We start from the raw sequence: 27,754 nt of genomic DNA on the forward strand, positions 1-27,754 counted from the left end.
TGTCTTAAGCAATTGTATTGGGAAGGTGAGCATCCTAGAATGCCAAATTATTAGAACCAAGTGTTCTTGTGTTGAGGGAATACTTGAATAGAGGTCAAATGTCAGTCTGGTAACTTGATACGTAACATATAAATATACAGACATAGCTCTATTTCCCATTGTTATATATAAATATTTACATATGTACATGCCTGTATTTAGAACTCTATAAATGCCCTTAGCCTCCTAGATCTTTCCTCTATTTCCTTTTACTTTCTTCTTGTCCCACTATCATGTTTGGCCTTCATTCGGGTTTCAGTAACTCCTTTCAGTTACATTGCCCTTGATCAAGCCCCACCAGGCATCCTATACCCTTCTCACCATAGATTTTACATCACTTGTTGTTCCCTTGGCCCTAGGATTCTTAGAACCCAATTCCTTTCTCCGCCTCCCCTCTCCCATGTCCCCCCAACAGTTGGTCCCATTGTTTTTGCCTCTGGATTGTTTATCCCACCTATATTATCTAGACAGACATACAGAGACAATGATAAGCACAGAAACAAGAAAGCAAAATAAAACAACACAAGAAAAGAAAATAACAACAACAACAGAAAAACCGAGAGACAAAAAGAGAAAAAGTCTATAAATAGTTCCAGGTCTGTTTGTTGACCTTTAAGAGTATTTTCCAGTTGAGTCTGATGGGGTAGCACACCCTAGCCCCAAAGTCTATTTTGTTAATTGTGTTCCATCTGACCCCACCACCCTGGGGCAAAGCACTAAGGGTATGCAACAGAACAGTAAGGGGAGCAAAGCAAGAAGTCCCAAGGGGACTACCAAAGACAAACATAAAGTTGATGGTAAAGCTTGGGTGAAATAATTGATACTTTATGAAACGTTTATTAGGGTAATACCAAAAATAAATAAACAGTTTATAAATGGATAACTCATTTTGAGAAATAATAAGGTGATATTTGCCCTCATGAAGTAATTACTGAAGATATGGATGCTTAGCGAATTGTGGTAAAGAATTCAGATGGTGTCTGGTTATCAGAAATAATAGCATCTGAGGTCTTAATGGCTTACCTTAAGATGAGCAACTACATATATATGAGGTGTCAGCTAAGTCCACATACAAAGAGCATACCATCCTGTGTGATCCAAGTATTCTAAATAATAAAATTCAAGTTCAGAGGAGAGAATTGTAAAGCTCAGTTTCTGAGCACCTGCTTTGCAGAAGGCTATAGATGAGAGTGAAAGCTCAAAATCCACTAGGAAAGCTTCCATTGAACTTCTTTAGACCATTGATCAGGATGTGAATAATCCTGCCCTCAGACAGAATGCCCAGGAAGGAAAGTAGATTGCTGTATATATTGTTACGTTGAAATTTAACATCTTATAATTTGTTTTCTCTTTGACTTGTTTTTAATTTGTTCAAGTTTTTGTAACTTCTGCTTTCTTTGGACTGACACTTATCTGTGTTTTATTTTCTTGTTGGGTTTTTTGGTACAATATTCTTTATATGAAATCCAGGCTAGGCAATCCATAAAGTCACGAAGTAGAATAATAGTTGCTTAGGGTTATTACAAGAGAGGTTGGGGGATAATTGGGAGCTAATGATAATGGGCACAATAATGAAGAAATTTTTCTAACATTGATTGTGCTGATTGCACAACTTATAAAAATCAATTTATTGGGAGCTCTTGTAGATATCATAACATTCCATGCATAGCTCAATCACATGAAGCACTATTGTACAATTGCTTCCACAATCAGTTTCAAAAGACTTTCAGCTCCCTTTTATCCACTCCCTCCCCTAGCCTACCCCCAGGAGCCCTTTTTTGTATTTTTTTCCATATCTTCCACCATCCAATATATCCATTCACATACAATTTTATTGTTCTCTGCTATAATTAAAACATTGGATTGTATGGTACCAGAATTATGCGACAATATCACTATTTTGTAAAATAGCAGGAGTGAGATGATGTTTAAAATGAAACCCTCAGTGGCAGACCACCACACCAATTTGTGAGGAAAAAATTAATCATGGACATCCTCTACTTGAAGAGGATGGGCCATTAGCAGCAGAACCAATAGCCAGCAACATAACCATTTTCATTTGTTCAGCTTACCCAATCCTGACTTAAAGATTGAAGTTGAGCAAATATTCTGGTTGGGAGATCCCCATATTGTTACATATCAGTCAGCTTTAATGGAAATTTTCAGCAAGAGGGATCAGGACCCTGAAGTATTTCTTGGAAAAATTTTAACAAGAAAATTCTTGTTAAAGGATTTTCAGCTTTACCCAAACAATCGTGAAGTACAGTAAAACAATGGCTAGCAAGAGGCAGAAGTGGTCTAGTCAAAGCAAAAGCAGACTGGACTAGAGTATAGGCTTGGCAACGGTGTGGGGTTGCTCCGTCATTTTGCTCATTGACTTTCTGGAGGACTGCAGAGTGGTGGCATCCGCTCCCTAGCAGGCTGTTTTAGGAACGTTAGAGAGTCAGAAGAAAGTGCATAAGAAAGCTTCACCACATTGTCTTCTTCACCCTGACAGTGTTCCTGCTTGTTCTTCTCAAACAAAAGCAATGTTCCCAAGAGTCTCAGTGAGAAATCACAGACTTCCACCTTACAGTCCTGATTTGGCTACTTGAACCTTTTTTTCCCCCTTTCTTCCTAATCTTGATGATAATGATAATAAACTTTAAAGATCACCGATTTATTCACTTAATAATATAAATAATGTAACCTGATTAAAGTACGAGGACAGTCTGTTCTTTAAGAATGGACTTAAGGAAAGCTACCATTGCTTTCAAAAGGGCTTAAACCTTGATGGGGCTTGTGTTGATAAAATAAATGTCCCATTTCCAATTTTCACTTTTAACTCAAATTTTCTACAAACAGTTTCAAGTTCCCTCACACTTCTCATAATCTAACCTATGCCTTTTTGTAAATTTTATTTTGAACCAGGATCAACACGGTAAAACAAACTTCATCAGGGTTTTGGAAAATCCACAGAAACCCATCCCCTCTCTGGTATAAATTAGGATGGTTAGAGAGCACTCATTAGCTAAATGGTCTCCTGAAAACTGAAAGAGTTAATTAATATGCCTCTCCAAATATGCATTTCTCTATCCTGCAGGGTGATTGGCCCTGGGGAAGGTGAAACTCTTTGGGTTTTAACTGAAGCTCAGGGGATGACTGGCCAAACCTCTTATTACTAAAAGGCAGCTCTTCTAACCTCCCTGAGTGCCTGGAATGCCCCCAATTCCTGAAATCATCATATTTACAGCGGGTTCTCTTGACAGAGCCTTACCGGCCGTTGGCAGAACATAAGGCAGAATAATGGGCAAGCAGATGCCAGAGTGAATTCTAATGTGTACACACAATTCTTGGCCCCATAAAAATCAATTCCTTATTCATAATTAAGCAACTTCTCATAGACAGGGCAGGTCACTTAGTTATTAAAAGATAAATAATAGATAAGGATCCACTGGGCTCCTTTATTTATTTATTTATTTGTTTGTTTATTTGTTTTAGGGATAAAGCATTTTAACCACAAAATTGGACTGTAATTACTTTTCTTGTACATGCTTCTTATCTGAAATGCTTAAACTCAACTAAACAGAAGTGTTTTTAAACATTTTCACTGCTCCTGCATGTTGTGTTTCTCCTTTAACAATGTCCTTACGAGTAGGATAGTAGACCTGGTGGTGTAGTGGATATGAGTTGGAGTGAGACCCACAGGGTTGGCAGTTTAAATCCACCAGCACCTCCACAGGAGAAAGACGAGGCTTTCTCATGCCATAAAGAGTTACACAGCTATCAAAAGAAATAGCACCTGATGTCGCTGAAGACAATGGGTGCACAAGCAAATGTGGTGAAGAAAGCTGATGGTGCCCAGCTACCAAAAGATACAGCACCTGGGGTCTTAAAGACCTGAAGATAAACAAGCAGCCATCTAGCTGAGAGACAACAAAACCCACATGGAAGAAGCACACCGGCCTGCCACGACTCAATCGCTGAGGACAAAGTGGGTGCATAAGCAAAAGTTGTGAACAAAGCTGATAGTGCCCAGCTATCAAATGATATAGCATCAGGGGTCTTAAAGGCTTGAAGACAATCAGGTGGTCATCTAGCTAAGAAACAACTAAGCCCACACGGAAGAAGCACACCAGCCTACCCCAACACGAATGTTGAAGACAAAGCGGGTACATAGGCAGATGTGGTGAGAAAAGCTGATGGTGCCCAGTTATCAAAATATATAGAATCTGGGGTCCCATAGGCTGGAAGATAAACAAGGGGCCATCTGAGAAACAACAAAGCCCACATGGAAAATGCACACCAGCCTGTGAGATGAAAAGGTGTCAAAGGGATCAGGGATCAGGCATCAAAGACAAAAAAAATCATAGCATTGTGAATGAGGGGTGGGGTGCAGAGTGGGGACCCAGGGCCCATCTGGGGGAAATTGGACATCCCCTTGCAGAAGGGCTGTGGGAAGGTGACGAGCCAGTCAGAGTGCAGTGTAGGAACGATGAAACATACAACTTTCCTCTAGTTCTTAAAAGCTTCCTCCCTCCCACTATCATGATCCCAGTTCTACCTTACATAACCGGCTGGACCGGAAGATGTACCCTGGCACAGATAGGAACTGAAAATATGGGGAACCCAGGACAGATGAGCCTCTCAGGAACAGTGGTGAGAGTGGCGATATCAGGAACGTAGAGGGAGGGTGAGAGAGAAAGAGGGAACAGATGACAAGGTCTACACATAACCTCCTCCCTGGGATAGTGGAGAACTGGGTGAGGGAGACGTTGGATGGTGTAAGATATGATAAAATAATGATAATTTATAAATTATCAAGGGTTCAGGGGGAGGAGGACGCAGGGATGGAGGGGAAAATGAAGAGCTGATACCAAGGGCTCAAGTAGAAAGCAGGTGTTTTGAAAATGATGATGGCAGCATACGTACGAATGTGCTGGACACAAATGATGTATGTACGGATTGTGAAAAGAGTTGTATGAGACCCTAATAAAATCATTTTTTTTAAAAAAAGAGTTACAATTTTGGAAATCCAAAGAGATCACTATGAGTTAGCATTGACTCGGCAGTGAGCTTGGTTTGAGTTAAGGTTAGAATGACAGAGCAACTCCTGATGGGCTAAGAAGAAGCTAAAAGTTCTCCGTACCAGTCACATGGGCTTTTCCTTGTTTTCTTGATTGAAGTGAGAGCCTATAGTTAAAAACAGAATTTGCTAAATAATAGCATACTGAAATGAGTAGCAAATATTCCTCCTGACCCACTAAATAACAGTTAGGACTGCCCACTTCCCAATCAGCTTATTAATTGAGATGCAAACTCCTGAGTAGAGCAGCCAGTCCACAGAGAGAACAACATGGCTGGCCCTACTATGAGACATGATGCCCCTCAGTGACTAAGGGCGATACAGGGGACAGCACCGGAGACACAGTGTGGGAATTGCACCTGACCTGATCCCACCACACCGAGGCAAATCACTGGGGGAGTGCAGCGGAACAGCAAGGGAATGGAGTGGCAAGGTCCCCAGGGAATGCTGAAAGTGGACTTTGGGGCCAGGGCGTGGTGCCCCAACAGACTGGACTGGAAAACGCTCCTAAGGGCCAGCAAACGATCCCTGAACTAACTACAAGCTTTTCTCTTGTGAACTGTTTTGTTCTGTTCTTTGTCAGTGGTTTGTTTTTGTTATTTTGTTGTCTGGTTGTATACTGTTGCTTTGTTTTCCTCTGTCTAGTTTTTGTGCATGTTAGTGACTCCACAGGTCTGTCTGAATAGGACAGGCTGGATGAACTATCTGGAGGAAAAATAACGGGACCGACAGTTCCGGGGGGACTTGGGGTGGGGGGGTAGGGGGCGGTAAGGAAGTGGTGTTAACAAACCCAGGGACAAGGGAAAAACATGGGACCCCAAATGGTAGAGAAGGGGGAGTGGCAGGCCTGGTGGGAAATGATCCAGGGTAAGGTTGCTTAGAGAAGAGGTATACTCTAGCCCAGGTGGCGATGAAGCATGGTAGTGGGGCAGGAGGAAAGTCAAGGGAGATGGAGGAAAGAGCTAGGAGTCAAAGGGCATTCATGGAAGTCTAGACAAAGACATGTACATGCAAATATATATAGGAGGATGGGGAAATAGATCTATGTGTCTATATTTATAGGTCAAGTATTAAGGTGGTGGAAGGACCTTGGGCCTCTACTCAAACACTCCCTCAATGCATGAATACCTTCTTTTATTAAATTGGAACTCTATGATGCTCACTCTCCCGATACAATGGCTGGAGACAAAGTGGGTGAACAAGTAAATGTGGTGAAGAAAGCTGATGGTGCCCGGCTATCAAAAGAGATAGTGACTGGGGTCTTAAAGGCTTGAAGATAAACAAGTGGCCATCTAGCTCAGAAGCAACAAAGTCCACATGGAAGAACACACCAGCCTGTGTGATCGAGTGGTCCCAAAGGGATCAGTTATCAGGCATCAAAGAACAAAATGTCATATCATTGACTGCACACCTCCATGATAGGATCGCTGAAGACAAATGGGTGCATAAGCAAATGTGGTGAAGAAAGCTGATGGTGCCCGGCTATCAAAAGAGATAGTGTCTGGGGTCTTAAAGGCTTGAAGGTGAACAAGCGGCCATCTAGCTCAGAAGCAAATAAGCCCACATGGAAGAAGCACACCGGCCAGTGCGATCACGAGGTGCCCAAGGGACCAGGTATAAGGCATCATGCAAAAAAAAAAAAGATATAAGTGTGTGTATGTGTATATATGTGTATATGTATATATGTATGTGTATATATGTATATATATATCATATTAAATGAAGGGGGAAGTGCAGAGTGGAGACCCAAGGCCCAAGTGTCGGCCAATGGAGATCCCCTCATAGAGGGGTTTAGGAGAGGAGATGGGTTAATTAGGGTGTGAGGTAGTATCGATGAAGAACACAGCTTTCCCCCAGATCCTGGATGCTTCCTCCCCCCAACTACCATGATCCGAATTCTACCTTGCAGGGCTGGATAGGACAGAGGCTGTACACTGGTATATATGAGGGTTGGAGGTACAAGGAATCCAGGGTGGATGATACCTTCAGGACCAAGGGTGTGAGGGACGATGCTGGGAGAGTGGAGGGTGAGTGGGTTGGAAAGGGGGAACTGATTACAAGGATCCACATGTGACCTCTTCCCTGGGAGAGGGACAGCAGAGAAGGGGGGAAGGGAGACTCCGGATAGGGCAAGATATGACAAAATAACGATGTATAAATTACCAAGGGCATATGAGGGAGGGGGGAATGGGGAGGGAGGGGGGAAAAAAAGAGGACCTGATGCAAGGGGCTTAAGTGGAGAGCAAATGCCTTGAGAATGATTGGGGCAGGGAATGTATGGATGTGCTTTATACAATTGATGTATGTATATGTATGGATTGTGAAAAGAATTGTATCAGCCCCAATAAATTGTTAAAATAAATTAATTAATTAAAAAAAAACCTGTTCACTTGGCTTCAAGTCAGTCTAAGAAAGGCTGTGGAGAAAATGCATTGTCATTTTTGGACAGAAGGCAGCATTTGAAATGTCTCCTAAGCCATGTGATGGGACTCCAGTGAAATGTCCTTCGAAGTCTGCACAGACTACAAGAAAGCAGGGCTGCCATCTCATTCCCCAACCCACAGACGAGCCGAGGCCCTCTCAAACAAGTCCAAAGGGGGAAGTTCGCAGATGTTTCTGCTTACCACGTGCATGTGTGTGAGAACACAGGGACAGTTGCTACCTCTGTTCCACAGATTTCGGAGGCTGAAGCAGTCCACACCATCAGGGCCGTGATGCCACCAGTTTGGTATACCAGGAGAACTGGTGCGGCAACCTTACACAGCGCTGTGTTCTGTGGCCAATAGAGGCTACTTAGGGAACCTCACATTAAAGAGAATAAACGTTGCTAACAGAGGATGAAAATCCATTGAACTAGCCAAGGATACAAACAGTGGAAAGGAAGCTGGTAATGTTTATTCCTGCAAAGTTGAAATTAGAGTCTCAACAGAATGAAGGTACTACAGCAGAGAGAGGGAAAGGGGATTGAACAAGAATCAGGGTGAGGCTAGGGACCCTTTCCCACCATTGATAGATTGTGCCTTGGCTTCCTCATTCTTCCTGTGTCTAACACAAGGGTTCTCAACCTATGGGGTCGTGACCCCTTTGCAAGTCGAACGACCCTTTCACAGGGGTCACCAGATTCATAATAGTGGCAAAGTTACAGTTATGAAATAGCAACAAAAATAATTTTGTGGCTGGGGATCACCACAACGTGAGGAACTGTGTGAAACAGTCGTGGCATTAGGAATGTTGATGAGAACCACTGGTCTAACACAAGGGGGCACTGGTACCCAGGGGGCGCAGAAGAAGAATACATCCACTCTGGATTGTCCCTTTCATGGCGTTCTGCCTACTGCTGCGTGGTGCTGCTGGGAGGGGAAGAAGCTGGCTTTGTAAGTTGTTTTAAGCTGACTGCACTAAACTTTGATACCTGAAAGGAATTAAATAATGAGATTTCACGAAGGCATCACTCATGGAACTATTTACTCATTATGAAGAAAGATTTGACATAGTACAGTTAGAAGCAGTGACTGGGGGAAAAGGAAGACAGTTCCCTATTTATATCCCAACTCATCAAACAGTCTTCAAGAAACTGGTTCCAGGAGTTAGAAACTTTGTTAGGGATTAAAGATTTGGCAGAGAAAATGGAAGGTCCTTTTAAGTATTTTTGGCTAGTAACCTCTCTGTATCTCTTTGTAAATTATTAAATTCATAGACATTCTAGAAGGAATACAGTATCTTTGCGTAAGACTTTCTTTTCAAAAGTTTTCAGATGACATTGACTTAATCTCAACAAAGGTAGTTCTAGTGCACCGAGGGATAGAGAAATAAGCCTTTCCATGTTAGGCACCTCGGACAGAGGCCCTGGCAAAACTGGGATCCAGGCAAAGGAAGATGTGGAGAAAGAGCTGCTCTCAGAGCTTGAGGTCATTGGGTGATTTCTGTTAGTAGCTGAGGGGCAAAATTATTTAACAGTAGTGGGGAAGAATAATACAAGTGGACAGGGTTGGAAACACTCAAGGAAATCTGCAGTAATTAGTAGGTGACTTGATTGGATCCAGCATCGGGAGGTTGTCAGAGTCACAAAGGGTAGCACTGGTAGGAATGGTGGAATCTGTGTAGTATTTTTCATTCCTTACCTCATTTACACAATTAATCTCATTTCAATGCCTCTTTTCTTCATATTCCTCTTTTTCTTACTGTTTTGTTTGTCTTTCCCTTCTTCCTCATCACTGACATTTATTAAACACTTGCAATGTGCACAAAACAAGTATGAGTGAGTACCCCCCAAAAAACCCATATTTGTGCTGGGCAGAGCAGAGCTTCATAATACACATTTTCTGTTAGGCAAGCATTGAGTAACTCACTTTGAGTTAGTGCGCCCAGGGGCTTTGTCTGGGAAGGTTCTCACTGGTCAAGGTGGATTTTTTTGTAAAAGCAGTTTTGCTGGAACCCCGTTTTTTGTGATGGCCACTTTAAGATAACAGTGTGCAGCTGCGAAAGTTTGTTTCCCGCTTGGGGAAAATGCTGTAGAAACTGTTAGGATGCTGAGCTCAGCTTATAAAGGCAACACTATGGGGAAAACTCAAGTAGACGAGTGGTTTTTCTCATTTCAAAAAAGACAAAATGTCGATTGATGTCAAACCATGTTTTGGACGTCCATCAACTTCCCGAACAGATGAAAATGTCAGCTCATATGTAGTGCATTTGGAGTTTGTTCCTCCAGGTCAGATTGTTAATCAAGTTTTCTATTTAGAGGTTCTGATCGCAGACCAGTCTGCGACAAAAAGGCCTAATTTGTAGCAGACAGGGCACTGATTTTGCCACCACGACAATGCACCTGCTCAGCAAGCCATCTCAGTGTGCCAGTTTTGGGCAAAAACAGCATGCCTCTTTTGCCCCACCCACCTGACACACTTGATCTTGCTTCCTGTGACTTCTTTTTGTTTCTGTGAATGAAGAGGGACATGAAAGGACAGAGATTTGACTAAGTAGAAGAGGTGAATTAAAAAAGGAGGGAGGTGCTATCAGCCATCCAAAAAGATGTTTGAAAAATGTTTCCAAGAATGGAATCGCAGATTTGACAACTGTATTAAATGTAATTGAGAATACTTTGAAGGTGATAAGGTTATTTTGTTTTAAGAATTAAGTATATAGCTTTGGGGTGGGGGACATTCTGTTTGAGGCATAAAGTCCTTTTCAAAAAATGGTCTCACCTGATGTCAAAGTGTGTGAGATGAAGGCTCTCCATCTCACTTCTAAAGGACCATTCTGGCTGTACTTCTTCCAAGACAGATTTGTTTGGTCTTCTGACAGACCATGGTACTTTTGACATTTGTCACCAGCACCAGGATTCAAATGCATTGGTTCTTCTATGGTCTTCCTTATTCAGTGTCCAACTTTGACCTGTGTATGAGATAATTGAAAATGTCATGCATGGCTTGAGTGAAAATACCATGCTTTGTTCTTCGAGTGGTAGATATGCTAATTACCATCCTTTTACAGGAAGCAGAAGTGCAGAGATGTTAAATAACTTACTCAAGGTCACAAAACCAGGAAGGCAGAGCTGAAATTTTCATCTATATTTCAAATTCCATGCTTATAACAACTACTTCAGCCGTAGGCCTATTCTCTACAGGTTATATCACATCTAAAAAATGGAATTTAGGATATTTTATACATTTTGAAATCTTTCAATGAAAGATGCTGTGCACATTTACTTCTGAGAAAAGATACAATGCCTATCATCAAACTGTTTGCTGAATAATCTGCTCCTGAAGAGAATGAATCAATAACTCAGATTTATTTTCAATTTAGGAGATGAATATATGTGTTGGAATGTACTTTTGGTTATGTCATTTTCAAGTATATTTCTTCCATATAACGCAAAGATTCTTCCTCAGAAATGTAAGGATTGTAGATTCCTCTTAACCAGCTTGTGCAAAAAACTGCCTCCTCAGAGTGAACTTCCAAACAGCAAAGACACAACTTAACAGAAAGCCCCATTTTGCTACCTGTCACCTGCCCTCTCCAGCACCCACATCCATAGAATCTCAGGAACCACCTTTGGGTAGGGAGGGTGCATTCACTCTTTAGGCCCAAATACTTAACATTGTAGCAGCGCAGCTCTCCCTCATTTGTTTGGAAGTTGGAACACTCCACCCTTGCTATTTCTATCTAGATCCTTGATCATTTCCCAGAATAAGTTTTGCAGCTGTAGTTTCCCAATCCAGAGGACTGGTGTTGCGACTGAAAGCCAGAGTCCATAGAACTGCCCCAATGCCAGTGGCTGAAGCCCCAAAACCAGGCAGTTGGAGCAAAGCAACCATCCCAGACCATGGACTTCTGTTCCCGTGGCTTTACCTGAAGCCCACTGCGAACCCTTCATCCCAAACAACGGAATGCAACTCAAACCGAACCTCTTGACTTGTCCCGTCCTGGGGAAGAATCCTGCCCCACAGAGAGAGAATGTTCATTCTCCCCTTGATTGATCCAACTATGAGCACCGCACTAAGTATATATGTGTGTGTGTGTGAGTGTGTGTATGTGTGTGTGTGTGTGTGTGTGTTGAGCCTCAATTCCTGGAAGTTCCTGCTACCTTTTCTCCCTAGAGATTCTTATGTTCCCAGGCAAGTGACCAGGGCTCTCTCATAACCTTAAAAGCATAGTGTGAGTCTGTGAGGGGGCCACACCTCCTCTGCCCCTAGTTAGAGCCCGGCCCTGGCCCAGCTGCTACGCTGCTGTCACTGTATGTTTGCGGACTCTTCCACAAGCTCATAATGATGATAGTGCTTAACATCCATTGCATATGAGGGTGTGAGGGTACCTAATGCGCACTCAGTGAATGGACCTACACTGTACAGGATCACTATGGAGTGTGAAATTGACCTCGTATCCTCACAGCATGGCTGAGGAATCAGGACGGCTGTTATCTCCATGTACAGATGAAGAACTAGTCTGAGAGTGAGTAAGCAATTCCACAGAAGGTCATGTGGCCACTAAGTGAGGAAGTGTTAGGAGAATCCAGTGCCACCTGGGTGTTTGGATGGATTTCTCTGAAAATATTATCGGACTACAGAAGGGCAAACAAAAACCTTGTGGATGATGATTCATTTCAAGAGATGACTAGCTTTTGAAGCTTTTATTGTGAATTGGGGGAAGGTGTACCATGCAGATCATTTGTCCATTCAATAATTTATGTACGTTTTGTTTCATCTCATTGATTGTAATCCCTACAATGTAACATCATTATCCTACTCCCTCTATGTTTCCAGTTTCCATTCCTTCTCCTTTCCAACCCCTTCTGAGCCTTGTTATTGTGTAAATACTTTCCTTTTTTATCTTAAGTGCTTCACTATACTAAAGTATATGGGCCTCCCTGGTGTATTATTCCCTCATATATATTGCAAGTAGTTTGACGAAAATTGAGCCAAATTGAATTCATTTCAAGACTTGAAGGATGACCAAGGACTATAGTCTTGTGGAGTGTATCCATCTCAAATCATTCCATAAAACTACTTTTTTATGATTTTTAGTTTATTCCATATTTTTCTTTCATGCTGTTCAGGAGTTTCTAATGTCATCTCTTTTGGAGCACTTCATAGTGGTCTATGCGCACCGTCGACTTTTTGTGGTCTCGAGGACATGGAAACAGATGTTTGCATGGTCTAATAGTCCATTGCACTAATTAATTCTATGCATCTTTGATCTTCTTCCCTTTTCTTTCCTCCGGGCAAAGAGAAAAGTTGCACCAAGGTGCATCTTAGAAGGCTGCTCATGAACTTGTGCATCCCTAGCCATCATTCACCGAATAGAGTGTAGACTTTGTGGACTATCTTATGCAAACTGACATTAGAATTCCATCAGAGCATGGACCTGAGCCTGCAGGCCCATTGACTCATATTTTTAAACATGTTTAACTAAGACTAAAAATGTTTCATAACCTTGTGTGTTCTACCACATGTGCGGATATACTGTAAACAAAGGTAGATACGCATGTATAAATGTCCTCTGTCAAGCCCATATGTCCTCATGGGTACATTTGCATTCTCCACACCTATTATTCCTCCTGGGATTTGCTCTTCGATCACTATTATTACTGGATTGTGTATAACACTAGTTACCTCTGTGGCCTTTAGCCCCTGTACCCCTCCCAGTGTCTTCCATTAGCACCAGCTTTGACCCGATCTCCCTCTTACTGCATATTGCCTCCCCCACACCTCTGTAATTTACCTTCCTTCCCTGCTGGCCCCTGGTGTGATCCTAGAAGACCCATGTTGGAAGGACTTAATTTTACTTGGCTCCACAGTCTACCTCAGGGAAGCAGCAGTTAGGAAATCACTTATTACATTGGGAAAATCTGCTGTTAATTGAGTTCTTTAAAGTATTAAATAGCAAAGTTGTCACTTTGTGGACAAAGGTGCATCTTATCTCAAACATGGCATTTTTAATTGCTTCTTATGCAAGTTAAAGTGGACAATGAAAGAGGGCAACCAGAGAAGTACTTGAATTGTGATGTTGGCACTGAGAAAATAGCGCAAGGACCACATCTAACCTCCTCTGGCTTTAGTAGAAAGGAGAATGCCAACTCTACACGAACCCAAGATTTCCTCCCCTCCATCTTTCTGTATTCCCCATGACCCCAACCGTCCCCTCCAAGGCCCCCTACTTCTCTGCTGGGTTTGCTAATTTGTTGCAATCGCCACCCAGAACTCACAAATAATGCTTTAAATTGTGGGTGTTTATTAGGGAAGCTAACAGACTACAACATGGTAAGAATACAGTTCTCTTGTTCAATGCACTTATTGGCCTCTTCGCCACATGGTTCTTTGGAGTTCGGAGTACAAAGTACACATAATATTCCTATTGGATGACATTCAGGACTAGACAATATTTCCCAATGTGTAGACTCCAAACTGATGGGATTACCCAGAATGATTTTAGTTGACATCAAGGTGAACATTTGGGGGCAGGAAGAGAGAGTAATAATTACATAATCCCCTATGTATTGAAAAGATATATAATTGTCACAGCAAAAGTATTGTTTCATAGGTATTCTTTAATAAAATATCTTGTATTTGAATAAGAAATAATAATTGACTTAAACTCCCCAAATATTATGAGTGTAATGGTGTAGGCCAGCGGTTCTCAACCTGTGGGTCTTGACCCCTTTGGGGGTTGAAAGACCCTCTCACAGGAGTCGCCTAAGACCATCAGCGAACACATATTTTTCATGATCTTAGGATCTGAGACACCGCTCCTCTGTCTCCAGGAGGGTCTACCACATGCACATATGCCCACATACGAATACCCTGCATGAAGAATGTTACCCATGCTACACCATGCTTTAAGACAAAATTTATTTATTTGTAATTAGAAGTAAATATTTCACAATATATAATTACATTGCTGTTTTTGTGATTAATCACTATGCTTTAATATGTTCGCTTTGTAATCATTAAAATATATCCTGCATATCAGATATTTACATTATGATTCATAACAGTAACAAAATTACAGTTATGAAGTAGCAATGAAAATAATGTTATGGTTGGGGATCAGCGCCACATGAGGACCTGCAAGAAAAGGTGGTGGCACTAGGAAGGTGGAGAACCGCTGTTGTGGGTTCGTAAGCCCCAGAGCATGCGGGCAGTGCCCATGTTTGGGAAGACCAGGGACACTGCAGGGGAAGACTCAGGGGAAGCAGTGCTGAGCTGTGGGCCCTGTCTACTGGGAGCAGCCTAGCAACTCAAGGGCATTACTCCATGCCATTGCTGTGCTTTGTGCGTTATTACTGTGCAAAAGTCCGTGGTGGGAAGGCAGGATACAAATGCAGTGTTTCCTCATTCCTGCTGTGTCCTAAAGAAGCCCTGCTGGCAGGGCCCTTAAGCACTCAGGTACTGCCCTTAAAGGGCTGTGGTGGGAACCTCTCAGCCATTCTTCAGTGGAAGAGAAGGCCTGGTCCTCTGCTCCCTAGCAAACACTAGGGGACATTTCTACTCTGTCCTATTGGGTCGCTGTGGGTTGGAATCTATGCATCAGCCCCAGAAATATCAACATTTGGTTCTCAGTGAATTGAAGAATATTGAAGCAAGTGGCCTGCCTTGCACATGGGGACCAGGGTGGTAAAAGATGAGGGGACAGAATCTCAAGTCATAAACATCAGATAAACTTGAAACTCCCAAAGTTATGTCTCTTAATCACTGGTCTGTTAGAATAACTAGTCATCCATGATAGAAGGGCAGCATCTGTCCAAGGACACAGGCTGGGAAAGAGAGGCATGCAAACAGGAGTGCAAGGAGGGGCTGACATAACCGTGTGCAAGGAGAAGACTGAAACGGATGCGTTGACCCAAAACGTACATACATCGTTGAATGTAAAACTGTTGGTCTTCTCTGTAAACCTTCACACAAATCACAATAGAACAAAGACAAAAGAGGTGAGCAGATGTTAACATCAGTTCCCAAGACTGTTGGATACAGAACACCCAAATGCGGGGTTGCTTTGCTTTTTTTCTGCAAAGCATACCATTTTACAAAAAAAAGAGAAACACTTCAAAGAGTCTTTTTTGCACATAAATTTCAGGGCCTTGTTCAAGATCCACATTCATTTTCCTTATCCAATTACAGGATCAAAGCAGAAGTGTTTGACCTACTTTGGGGGTTTAAAGACATTGAGGGGAAAACTAAGAATGCTTAAAACAACCGTTTTAGTGCCCCATGGCTTCCCAGAGGAGAACTCGATCCTGCTGCTCTGCTCTCGTAGCTAGTCTCTGGATACAGACTCGAGGCAGAGCGGTAACTTGCTCTGATCACCGGAACCATGAAAGATGCCCTCACATCTCTGAATGATCCAATCGAATTCCCATTTGCTGTGCCGAGTATACATTTTGTTCTTAATCTTGCTTCAACTTCCCTTCAAGAATCCATTGCCAAACTCTTGATTTTTGTCTGATTAATTTAAAGATTTCACCTTTTAAAATGAAAACCATAGCACAAAGAAAACAAAAGCAGAAATGCTACTTTTATGAATCTTCTCAAAGCTATTGGCTTAGCACATCTCTTCATTTTTAATGCTATGATATGAAATTCAAATTTGCTAAAATAGACACTCCTTGACCTTAATGTCATCATGCTGGGATTTGAGGTGCTGGTAAAAGATGAAAAAAACCAAATGTGATGTCTTTAAAACTATTGAAGTAAACAGTTTGCCGATTGGTGGGTTGATTTTTCTGAGTGGTGCTAAATCTGATGACTGCCACCAGAATTGGGGTATAAAGATGGCCGCGGGTGGCCACTGCCATTTGTCTTGCTGGGAAACCGAGGGTTTGTTTCTCCCCAGAGGTTCCTACCCTGGAGCTCTGAACACCGGCAGGGCTGTTTCTGAAGTGTTGCCCTGCAGAAGAGGAATGCTTTGTGATTTATGTTAAGATCACAGCCGAATATTTTGTGCACACTGTGATTTGTATCGCCCATTTGTGCACAGGCTATAAAAGTGCACTTTTTATCAGGAGCATTTGTGGATATATAACAGCACTGAAGACATGGCCACTAAATAATTCACAGTTATCTGTCTTTTTGTCAGCTCCCTTATATACCTACCATGTTTTAATGCCTAGTTTGCACAAAAACAGTATTCTTTGTGGCCCTTCCCATATAAAAATGTTTACTGGCGGGCAACAATATATGGATACCATGGGATTATGCTGTAAGGAAGGGGGATGCTTTCTACCTTTTTCAGCTCCCCCCTAAACACTCAGTTGTCTCTAAACTATTCCATCCTTACCGAAAAAAGATGCTTTTCCCAAACGTGGATACTAAATTCTGACATCAGGTATCACAACCATAAAATGGAAGGCACGAACTAATAGTCACCTTCTTCTCTTTTCAGTTCAATATCCATCTACAGTCCCAAGGAGAATCCAAATGCGTTTGATGCTGCCGCGTTCTTCCAGTCCGTGGGGAATTTCCTAGGAATCTTCGCTGGGTCGTTTGCAATGGGATCTGCGTATGCTGTTGTCACAGCATTGATATCCTTTATGGGCCAAGCACTGGGGACGATGAGGAGTTTAACATTGTGACCGAGGACGAGCACCCTTCAAGGCAGTCAAGGGCAAGTGTGGGTTGAGTGTGCCACAGAACCTCTGAGCCCATTTTGGTGCTGGGCCATCGTTACTGGAGGCACAGATAGGCACCAGTGGCAAAGAGCCCATCCGTTCTCTCGTCTAAGGCTTGTTTTATCACTGTTTATACTGTCTGATCCTGAGATATCAATAGATTGTTTTTGTTTGTTTGTTTGTTTGTTTCTAAGTAGCCATATAGAAAACGAAGAGGTTCCACGGCATCAAAATTAACCATATGAACATGAAGGAGGAACTGAGACTCTGAGGTCAGGAACAGGACAGGATGGGCTAGGAGTTAGCAATAAACTGGGCATGCTCTTCTTTTTGAAAATTGTCAGTTACTAGGTCGGAGGGTAAGCTAAGGCCCCAATCACTATGGTTTCAAACAAGTGTCCAGAGCAACATGTGGAAGCGCATCTGAGAGCAATAAGGAAATGACTTGTTTACCACATCTGGGAAATTAAGACGTCTGATTCTTTTTTTTTTTCTTTTCTTGTTTTTTTTTTTTAGCACAGGTGGCATATAGATGTGGTTTCTAGAATTTGAGCTATTGAAGGGAAGAAAAAGGGGCCTGAGGGTTGAAGTGTGTCTGGTGGACCATCCACTCCAAGCAACTAGTGAAGTAAGTTAGATTTGAGGAGGAGAGCTGTCAGATTGGTGTCAATTGAGATAGCTTCATGAAAGCCACCGAAGCACTTCAATACAACAGATCTAGGCTTCCAGACCCTGGGAAAAGGGAAAGAAGGAGTGAGTGTACAGGACTCCAATGGATGGGCAACATTTCAAACTCCTAATGTCAGAAGTCATTTAAGTGAGGTGCCGACCAAGCTCACACAGAAGATGCGCACCAGCCTGTGTGATCCAAACATTTTAAATAATAAACTCTAAGATCAGAGGAAGGAATTGTATTGGAGCTTATATTTTGGTCACCTGGTTTGCAAAAGGCAGTGAAAACCCAAAATCCATTTGCAGAATCCCCATAGGGGTTAAGTCTCCAAGGAATTCCCTCCGACCAGTGACAGGATGTGACTAGCTTTGCCCTCAGACAGAGTGCACCAGAGAATGATTTAGTGCAGATACCAAACCAAACTTAACTGAAGGTCATTGAGTCAATACTGCCTCCTGGCTACCGTGCATAACAGGGTAGAACTGCTCCCTGTGAGTTTCTGAGGTTGTGACTCTGTACAGGAGTACAAAGCCGAATTTCTCTTCAGCAGTGTTGCTGGTGTGTTCGACAGGATTCCTAATGCAGATTGAGTTGGGTTAAATTTCAATATCTCATCATTCATTTTCTCTTTTCATAAATTTTAAATTTGTGTTAGTTTTTATTTCTGCTTTGTTTTGGATTGAAAGTTTTCTCTATTTTGTTATTGTTGCTGGGTTTGCTTTATTTTGTGTGGTTTTCTTTATATGAAATCTAAGATAGGTAAATCTACAGACACAGTAACTAAAACAATAGCTTCTTTGGGTTATGACAAGGGAGGTTGGGAGGAAATGGGGAGCTAATAGATATGAGTACAAAAATGAAGAGGACATCCTACGATGTGTTGTGGTGGTGATTACACAACTCTCTTTAATATATTCAAATAATTGAATTATAAAGTACATGAATTATATGTAGATAAAACTTTTTAAATAAGAAAAAATAACACTGTGTTCTAACAAAAATTAATTAGTAATGTACCAAGTTCTTAGGATATGCTAGGTTCCTTGACATTTGTTTTATATGTAATACCTTATTGAATCTGCACAATGTTCAGACCACATCGATTTTTTATTATTATTGGATACTAAAGCTTAGAAAGGATGAATTATTTCCTAATGCCATGCAACTAGCCAGAAAGCGATAGAGCTGAGAGAGAGCGAGAGAGAGATTAGAACCTAGAGACAAGCCATGCTTTCTATTGTCTCTTAAGTATCTCGTGGTGGTATTGTGAGGAGGATCACATGTTCTGTAAAGTACAGTAATAATAAAAGGATGTGCTCATTGTGTACCTGCGGCAGGGTCTTCACATACATTTCCACACTGCAATAAACCCTGGAAGGCAGCATATTGTCACCTTCATTTTACACGAAAGGAGGCTTGGTGGCCCCAATGGTTAGACCTTAGCTGCTAGTCAAACTTCAGTGGTTCAAATCCACCAGATGCTCCATAGTGTAAAGATAAGGCTGTATATTCCTGTGATGATTTAGAGTCTCAGCAGCTACATATAGGTTTACCATGTGCTTGTAACTGAATCAATGTCAGTGGTTTCAGTTTGAGGGTTCTTACATGACGAAATTAAAGGTCAAGGAGATATTAGTAATAATATGTGATACTAATTTCATCTAACATTGAAATCAGAGAAGGTGTGTGTCAGTACTGTGTCTTTCACTACACACGTAGTGTTTATGATGAACAGATAATCCAAGAATCTGGACTATATGAAGAAGGGTGCGGTGTCAAGGTGGTAGGAAGGCTTAGTAACAAACTTTGATGACACCACTGTGCTTGCATAAAGCAAGAAGGACTTGAAATAATTGCTGATGGAGATCAAGTATTTCAGCTTTCAATATAGATTATAATTCAGTGTAAAGAAAACCAAATTCCTCACATTTGGACAACATCACGATAAATGAAGAAAAGTTTGAAGTTGTCAAGGATTTCATTTTTCTTGGATCCACGATTAATGCTCATGGAAGCAGTAGTCAAGAAACCAAATGACACGCGGCATTGGGCAAATCTACAGTGCAAGACTCTATAAAGTGTTGAAGATGTCAATTTGAACACTAAAATGTGCCTGACCCAAAGTATTTTTAATCACCTAATATGCATGTGAAAATTGAACAGTGACGTTTTGATGGATATGAATTATGCTGTTGATGAAGAATATCTAAAATACCGAGGGCTGCCAGAAGAACAAACAAATCCATCTTAGAACAAGTACAACCTGAATGTATCTTAGAAACAAGTATGGTGGGACTGTGGACATGTTATCAGGAAATGCTAGCCCCTGGAAAAAGACATCATGCTTGATGAAATGGAGGGTCAGTGACAAATCTATGAGATGGATTGACAGAGAGTCTGCAACAACGGCCTCAGACATCACATTGATTGTGAGGATGGCGAGAGACCAAGCAATGTTTCATTCTGTTGTGTATGGGGTCACTATGAGTTGAACTGACTCAAAAATAACTAACATTTATTGAGACCTTTACTATATGCCAACCAAGGCTCAGATGTTGCAAGAATCCTACGAGACACATAATTATTATCCCAACTTTCCAGCTTCAGAAACTCGTGGATATAAAGGTTAAACAACTTGTCTAGTACAAAGCAGGACCAGGATTCCAACTCAAGATTTTTTGCTCCAATGTGTGCACCATAGAGAGAAACTGAAATAAGAATCGCTATCTCTTGTGAGGAAAAGATCGAACACAGAAGTAAACAGATTGATAAGGGAAAAAAATCTGATGTCTGGAAGTCTATCATGAGATTGCATCAGTTCTGAAAGAAAGGTGTATTGATGAAAGATGGCATATCCATCTGGCAGCATTTGATGGCCTTGAACTAACTCTCACAAACACAAGCTTCCCCACAGGTGAAGTGTGCAGGTGCATAGAGTCAGCTCTTCACATTAATGATTCCACAACTTGGGCTAAAATGAGGCAAAGGCTCCCAGAGCTCTGAGCATGCGTTTGGGACTTAACCAATAACTGAATTCCTTCCTAGAGGAAGGTGAAAGAAAACACCCTATTTTGTTATTCAAACGCCTTAGGCTTCCATTTCGAACAATCTAGAAGAAAGAGTTCAGAGGCACAAACCCCACTAGAAACAAAGCCTTCTCTTCAAATAAAGTGAGAAGATGCTATACAAAATTATGTAAGGTCAGCCCTTTTTAACTGTAAGATGAAGAATTACTTTTAGAACCTCACTGGTTCTATTTCTAATAAAGATATTTTACAAAAGAAATTAATTGCAATCACAATCCTAGAACTACTTACACACCACTTGCTACATAGCAGGACTTATTTTGAATGCTACTTAATGCATGTTAATTGCTTTACACACTTATGTAGGTTGCATGATTATCTTCATTTTCAGACAGGAGAACTGAGGGTTAGAATGGTTCAGAGCCTCATCCATGTGGCTACGTGAATTGAACCCAAGCGTCCAGAGTTGACACTCCGATCGCTATGGTATTCTCTTAGAGTTCTGTGCTTTCTAACACTATAGGAAACACTTCCCATGTACTTCATCACATCTTTCTGTCTACACTGTGGAAGACGTGCTCTCTTTATTGCTTATTTACAGAAAGTAAATATGAGTCTCACCAAAGTTAACAGACTGCGTAGAAGCCCAGTCAATTACTGGCAGAGCCAAGAGTCAGAGCTTCCACCAGAAGCCTGCTTTTGCTTCCTTGCCCACTGCTCATTGACTATTAATGTGGAAACTTCATGAGATTTTGTTCTGGAAGCCACGAAAAGCCACATAACAACTCTATTTGTGATAGATTTTTGGCCTAATATGGATACAATTACAATCTAACTTGTTTACATCAATCACATGCTCTTTCCATAACCCCATCATCATCTTCCCGAGACCCCTTCTCTTCCTGATTTAGATCACCATCTCCTTGTCTTATTTTCAGTTTTTTAGACTATTGACCAAGTGTCATCCAAGCCGAAATGAACCATTTCCTGCCAAAAGACATCCTGCTTGACTTAGAAATAATATGCTTCTCCTTCCCCCGACTTCTTCCACGAGGCCTCTGGTGTCTTTCTATCAGTGAATGTAAATGTTCCTCCTGATCCTATTTCCAGCCTCCAGGAAGGACAGTCTCTAAGGCCTCTGTCCACAGGTCAGACTCCATAGGGAGCAGACTAGCCTTCTTCAGTATTGACACTGACATCCGCCCTACCCAGGTTACACTCTTGACTTTGCTTTCTCATAGTTGTTCCAATTCCTGTGAAGAGCACACCAGAGGGATTGAGCACAATTCTAGAAGTCGTGTGCTCACAATTAGCTGATTGGATCCCATGATGAAATGACCCCTTCATCTGAACACAGATTTGGGGTTCTAAAGGGGTTTTCTGTCTCCAGTGAAGTTCAGAATCAATGCTTCTCAGTGAATTGTGACCTTCCAGACAATCCTAAGCATCAGGTCTCTTACCCGAAATCTGTCCTTGGGTTGGTTTTTCTCAGACCAAACAAATGAAGTCTAGCCGTGAAAGCTGCTGTTTCTCTTAACATGCCTTCATTACCTGACCAAGTTTACCAGGCTGTGTGAATTCCCGATGCTGGAGACGGGCCTGTTCTTCCTCCTCTCTTGGAGCGCCTTCCTGTCTGCCGAGGCCGCCAGCCTAACAGGTCAGTGCTTCATTTTGTACTGCACACTGGGTGTATGAATACATGCATGTGTGTCCATGTGTACTCCTCCCTGACCAGTGGGGGTGTGTGTGAAATGAACGTTTCCATTAAAGAGATTTGTGTCAGAATCAGCCTCTCCTGGATACCCTTGGAGGGAAAAAATAATAATTCATCATTTTGTATAAAGGTGCTTCACAGAAAGTCTCTGAAATGCCATTTCCTCTTCTCTCCTTGCTGGTCAAGAGAGGCTATTGAAATCTGCACATGACTTATATAGAAAAATGATTGTTGACTTTGTAAATAAAGCCACCACTCAGAGCATAAAGGCATGTCCGCGCCAGCTTTGTAAAGGAAGGCCGTGGCTTTCCACTAGCTGATAGAAACAAGTACCAGTATAAACAGCCTCTCGAGTTTGTGCACAACCCACATCAGGACGTTTGTAAACACTCCAGAAGGTCAGAAAATAACTGTCAATGGCTTCTCTACATTGAATATCTTGTAATGCAAGCAGTCTCTATGAAAACCCATTGCTAAAAACAGGTCCAGTTCCTAAGACCCCAGGGACCACTGACCCCATGATCTGGATTCAGTGAACCCGAGTTCCTTTCTGCTCACTGCATCTTCACTGATAGTTAAGTGGCCAGAAGCCCCTCTGCAGTGTTAACGGGAGCAAAGCATGCTTCCCAGAATCCCTCTGTTTGCATTTTAATAGGACATACTCAAGGTCCATGTAACCATAAACGTTGACATATACTAAAAGTGTACATTCTAACTACCTATTGTGGAGATTACCTCATTAAGTTATACGTAGCTTCAAAGTTTACTTCGTTTACTCACTTAACCTGGGATATTAGGCTTGCCCACACATTTGGATGAGCCTTTGCAGCCTCTGCCTGGACTACGCGTCCCTGGGTTGGTCTCATCTCTGCGATGAATGCTGTGGGAAATCTCTTTGATGAAACGATCACCCATAGCTCTAGGCAGCTGACTCCACTCATTGCAGATCAGAAAGGGGCAAGCCATGCCCACAGGCTTTGAGGACTGATACGAAGTCTTTGAGTGGTAAACATGTGCCAGGTTACCAGCCAAAAGCTTGGAGGTTTGAATCTCTCCAGAGGGACTGCAAAAGAAAGGTATGGCAGTCTATTCCCCCAAAATGATTCATTGAAACCTCTGTGGGGCACATTTCCGCTCGTGCCATGAGTCCAAGTCAATATGGCAGCAACTTGCTGATACAGAAAGTCACCTTCCCAGTTCTCTTTACGCCACAGCCAAGGCGAAACAAACAAACTCAGTCCCACTGAGTCACTTCTGACACATATCCGCCGAAGAGGACAAAGGAAAACTGCTCGGGTGGGTTTCTGAGACTGTAAATCTTTACAGAAAACAGCCTCATCTTTCCCTGCATCGTATGTTCCTCGATCACACCCTCCTCAGCCATTGGATCCGAAACAGCCCAGCAGGAAGCATATACTCTTCGGCGATCACCACAGTATTAAGGAGGTTGCTGAAGAGCTTAGGCATGCCGGGGTGGGGGTGGGGGTGGGGGTGGGGGTAGGGGTGGGGGCGGGGGGGTGAAGAGGAACACTTTTGTCCCGTAAAAGAAATCATGGAGGTAAGCCATTTATATCACAGTCACTTTTAAAGCTTTCCCCCCCTTTGCTCCATATTTTGTGTCCTATTCAGCGCTTAATATATTTTAGCTTGATCTCAGTAAGTTAACCATAAGAATAAATATTTGACTTTCCAGAACAGTAAAAGGAGCCCTGGGGGCATAGTGATTAAGCAATGATCTACTGACCAAAATGTCAGCAGTTCAAAACCACCAATTGAGACTTTCTCCAACCCACAAAGGGTTACAGTCTCAGAAACTCACCAGAACAATTCTACCCTGTCCTACAGGGTTGCTATGAGTCGGAATTGACACTGGAATTTTTTGTTTACTCGTGAACATTGTAATACACATGATATTGTAAGAATTATTCATTTCTCTGTGTGAGATTGTCTTAATTTCTTGGTTCATTTCAGCAATATTTTGTTTAATTGGCTATTTTAAAGGCTATGGTCTATGGGAAGCTGATTAGATTGCCAATTTATCTGAACCTTGTGTTCTTACTAGTCTTTTCAACCTGATGTCTTTATTGGGTGCCATGCACAACACCTCTGAGAAGCCAGTAATATGGTTTGGATGTATGAAGGTGTGGATCCAGTATCAGAAAACCCAGATGCTCACTGCTGCCACAAGGCCCAGAGAGATCCAGAGCAGTACTGCAGATTTAGACAGCAGGGCTAATAGGCAATTGATGCAAACCAAAGTGTAGGTGGGCATGTTATCAATTGCCAAAGTCCAAGCCAGCTTAGTCTATATTACTCTTATTTGTATTTATTTATTATTTCACCTTTACCTATGTCCAAATGAGACTAGCGACATCTAATAAAATGAGTCTCATATGTCTTGGGACCATTTTGTTGAGGGTGAATATTCAAGTCCTCTGGGGTTGAGATTTTCTGCAAAATCAGGCAGCTGTTTTTTACTGTGCTTTGGCAGTAGATATAACTCTGAGTTTTCTGGCAGCCAAAGCCAAAAGAGAAGTGTAATGCATTGTGTAGGAGTTATACAACGTAATAAAAGAAAGGTATGTTTGAGTGGAGGACTTGAGTGGAGGCCCAATGTCCTTCTGCTACCTTAATACTAAACCTATAAATATAGGCACATAGATCTATTTCCCCATCCTCTTATATAAATATATTTGCATATGTACATGTCTTTATCTAGACCTCTATAAATGCCCTCTGCCTCTCAGCTCTTTCCTCTATTTCCTTTGACTTTTCTCCTGTCCCACTCCCTCAATGCATGAATACTTTCTTCTATAAAATTGGCATTCTATGATGCCCACCATCCCGACCTAACCACTGAAGACAAATGGGTGCATAAGCAAATGTGGTGATGGTGCCTGGCTATCAAAAGGTATAGCATCTGGGGTTTTAAAGGCTTGAAGGTAAACAAGCAGCCATCTAGCTCAGAAGCAACAAAGCACACGTGGAAGAAGCACACCAGCCTGAGTGATCACGAGGTGTCGAAGGGATCAGGTATCAGGCATCATCAGAACAAAAAAAAAATCTTACCATAGTGAATGAAGGGAGAAGTGCAGAGTGGAGACTCAAAGCCCATTTGTCGGCCATTGAAGATCCCCTTGGAGAGGGGTGTAGGGGAGGAGATGAGTCAGTCAAGGTGTGGTATAGCACCGATTAAAAATAGAACTTTCCTCTAGTTCCTAAATGCTTCCTCCCCACACCCCACACACCCTCACTATCATGATCTGAAATCTACCTTGCAAGTCTGGCTAGACCAGAGGATGTACACTGGTAGAGATAGGAACTAGAAATACAGGGAATCCAGGGCGGATGATACCTTCAGGACCAGGGTTGTGAGTGGCGATACTGGGAGGGTAGAGGGAGAGTGGGTTGGAAAGAGGGAACCGATTACAAGGATCTACGAGTGACCTCCTCCCTGGGGGACAGACAACAGATAAAGGTGTGAAGGGAGATATCGGACAGGGCAAGATATGACAAAATAATAATTTATAAATTATCAAGGGCTCATGAGGGAGGGGGAGCAGGGAAGGAGGGGAAAAAAAGAGGAACTGATGCCAGGGGCTTAAATGGAGAGCAAATGCTTTGAAAATGATGAGGGCAATGAATGTACAAATGTGCTTTACACAATTGATGTATGTATGGATTGTGATAAGAGTTGTATGACCCCTTAATAAAACATTTTTAAAAAGAAAGCTATGTTTATTTATAAAAATTGGCACACTTTAAAAATGATATTACATGCATCCTTTGAACACCGCAGCAGGCAATCTGTTTTCGTTATAGTTTGAGGGAAGATGGAGAGGCATTTCTTGCCTGCCGAAGACCATCAGTAAGTGAGCAGCAGTTAACATGGAACCAAGTGCCCTTCTACTTTCCCAAATATGACGTCCTTCTTCAGGGACAACATCCAAAGCATAGAAGATGAAATCTGGTCATCCTTGCCTCTAAGAAACACTCTGGCCTTACTTCTTCCAACGCAGATTTATTTATTCTTTTAGCAGTCCATGGTACTTCCAGTATTCTTGTCCAGCACCACAATTCAAATGCCTTGATTCTTCATCAGTCTTCCTTTTTGAACATCCAACAGTAACCTGCATAAGATGAAATGGAGAATACCATGGCTTGGGCCAGGTTTTGCTTGACCCTTAGTCATCCTTGATCTTCAATGCTCCAAAGAGGTCTTGTGCAGCAGATTTACCTAGTGCAACACACCTTTTTGGTCTTTTGACTGCTACATCCATGAGCATTGATTGTGATGCAAACAAGGCAAAACCCTTGCCAACTTCAACCTTTTCTCCATTTGTCATGATGTGACCTATTGGTCCAGCTATGAAGATTTTGGTCTTCCTTATATTGAATTGATGTAGTGGTTACATGTTGGGCTACAATTTGCTTAATTAGCAGTTCAAAACCATTAGCAACGCTTAGGGAGGGTGACCGGGCTTTCTATTCCTGTAAACAGTTACAGTCTCAGAAACCAATAGGATATCGCTACGAGTCATCATTGTCTCAAAGGCAGCAAGTTTGATATTTGTGTTTTGGGCTTTATGTTGAGTTGTAATCCATACTGAAATCTGCAATCCTTGATCTTCAACAGCAAGTGCTTCAATTCCTCTCACTTTCAGCATGCAAGGCTGTGTCATCTGCATATCACAGATTGTTATGGTCTTCCTCCAAGCCTGATGCTGTCTTCTTCTTCTTGTACTATGACATTTAGACATAGTAATCCCTCATGGTGAGATCTAATATAATGAAATAATCTCCATAATGAGACCTCCTGTAAGCAGCCCACCAATTAAAAGGCAGTTTCTTCTGGTTTGTGGCTTGCTTCCTATGTAAATAGTTCCTTTGGAAAAGCTTCCTTGCTCTTTGCTGGATCCGAATTCTGCATCTGGCTTGCTCTTTGACTCCACGTTTTTCGACTTGAGCCAGTGGCTTTCCATATACCCCACTGATCTTGGTAGTCATCTACAGTTTTCCATTTTAACTACCAACCTTGGACTGATCAGAAACCTACTGTTTGGCCTACAGATCTTGGATCCCTCAGCCCCTGTAGCTAAATGAATCCGGAGAAGCCTTCACAGGTTTGGAACTCCCCTGC

At 42.0% G+C, this 27,754-nt stretch overlaps 1 protein-coding gene across 1 annotated transcript in view; it reads left to right on the plus strand.

Moving 5' to 3' along the window:
• The window catches only part of SLC9A9 (solute carrier family 9 member A9), an 826,675-nt gene that overhangs the window by 345,572 nt on the left and 453,349 nt on the right, over positions 1-27,754 (plus strand). The window contains exons 7-8 of the mRNA XM_075546794.1: positions 16,976-17,114; positions 22,452-22,557. Of these exons, the coding sequence (XP_075402909.1) occupies positions 16,976-17,114; positions 22,452-22,557 (245 nt within the window). The remainder of the gene's footprint in view (positions 1-16,975; positions 17,115-22,451; positions 22,558-27,754) is intronic.

This window comes from Tenrec ecaudatus, chromosome 4, assembly GCF_050624435.1.
Source record: "Tenrec ecaudatus isolate mTenEca1 chromosome 4, mTenEca1.hap1, whole genome shotgun sequence".
Taxonomy (NCBI): domain Eukaryota; kingdom Metazoa; phylum Chordata; class Mammalia; order Afrosoricida; family Tenrecidae; genus Tenrec; species Tenrec ecaudatus.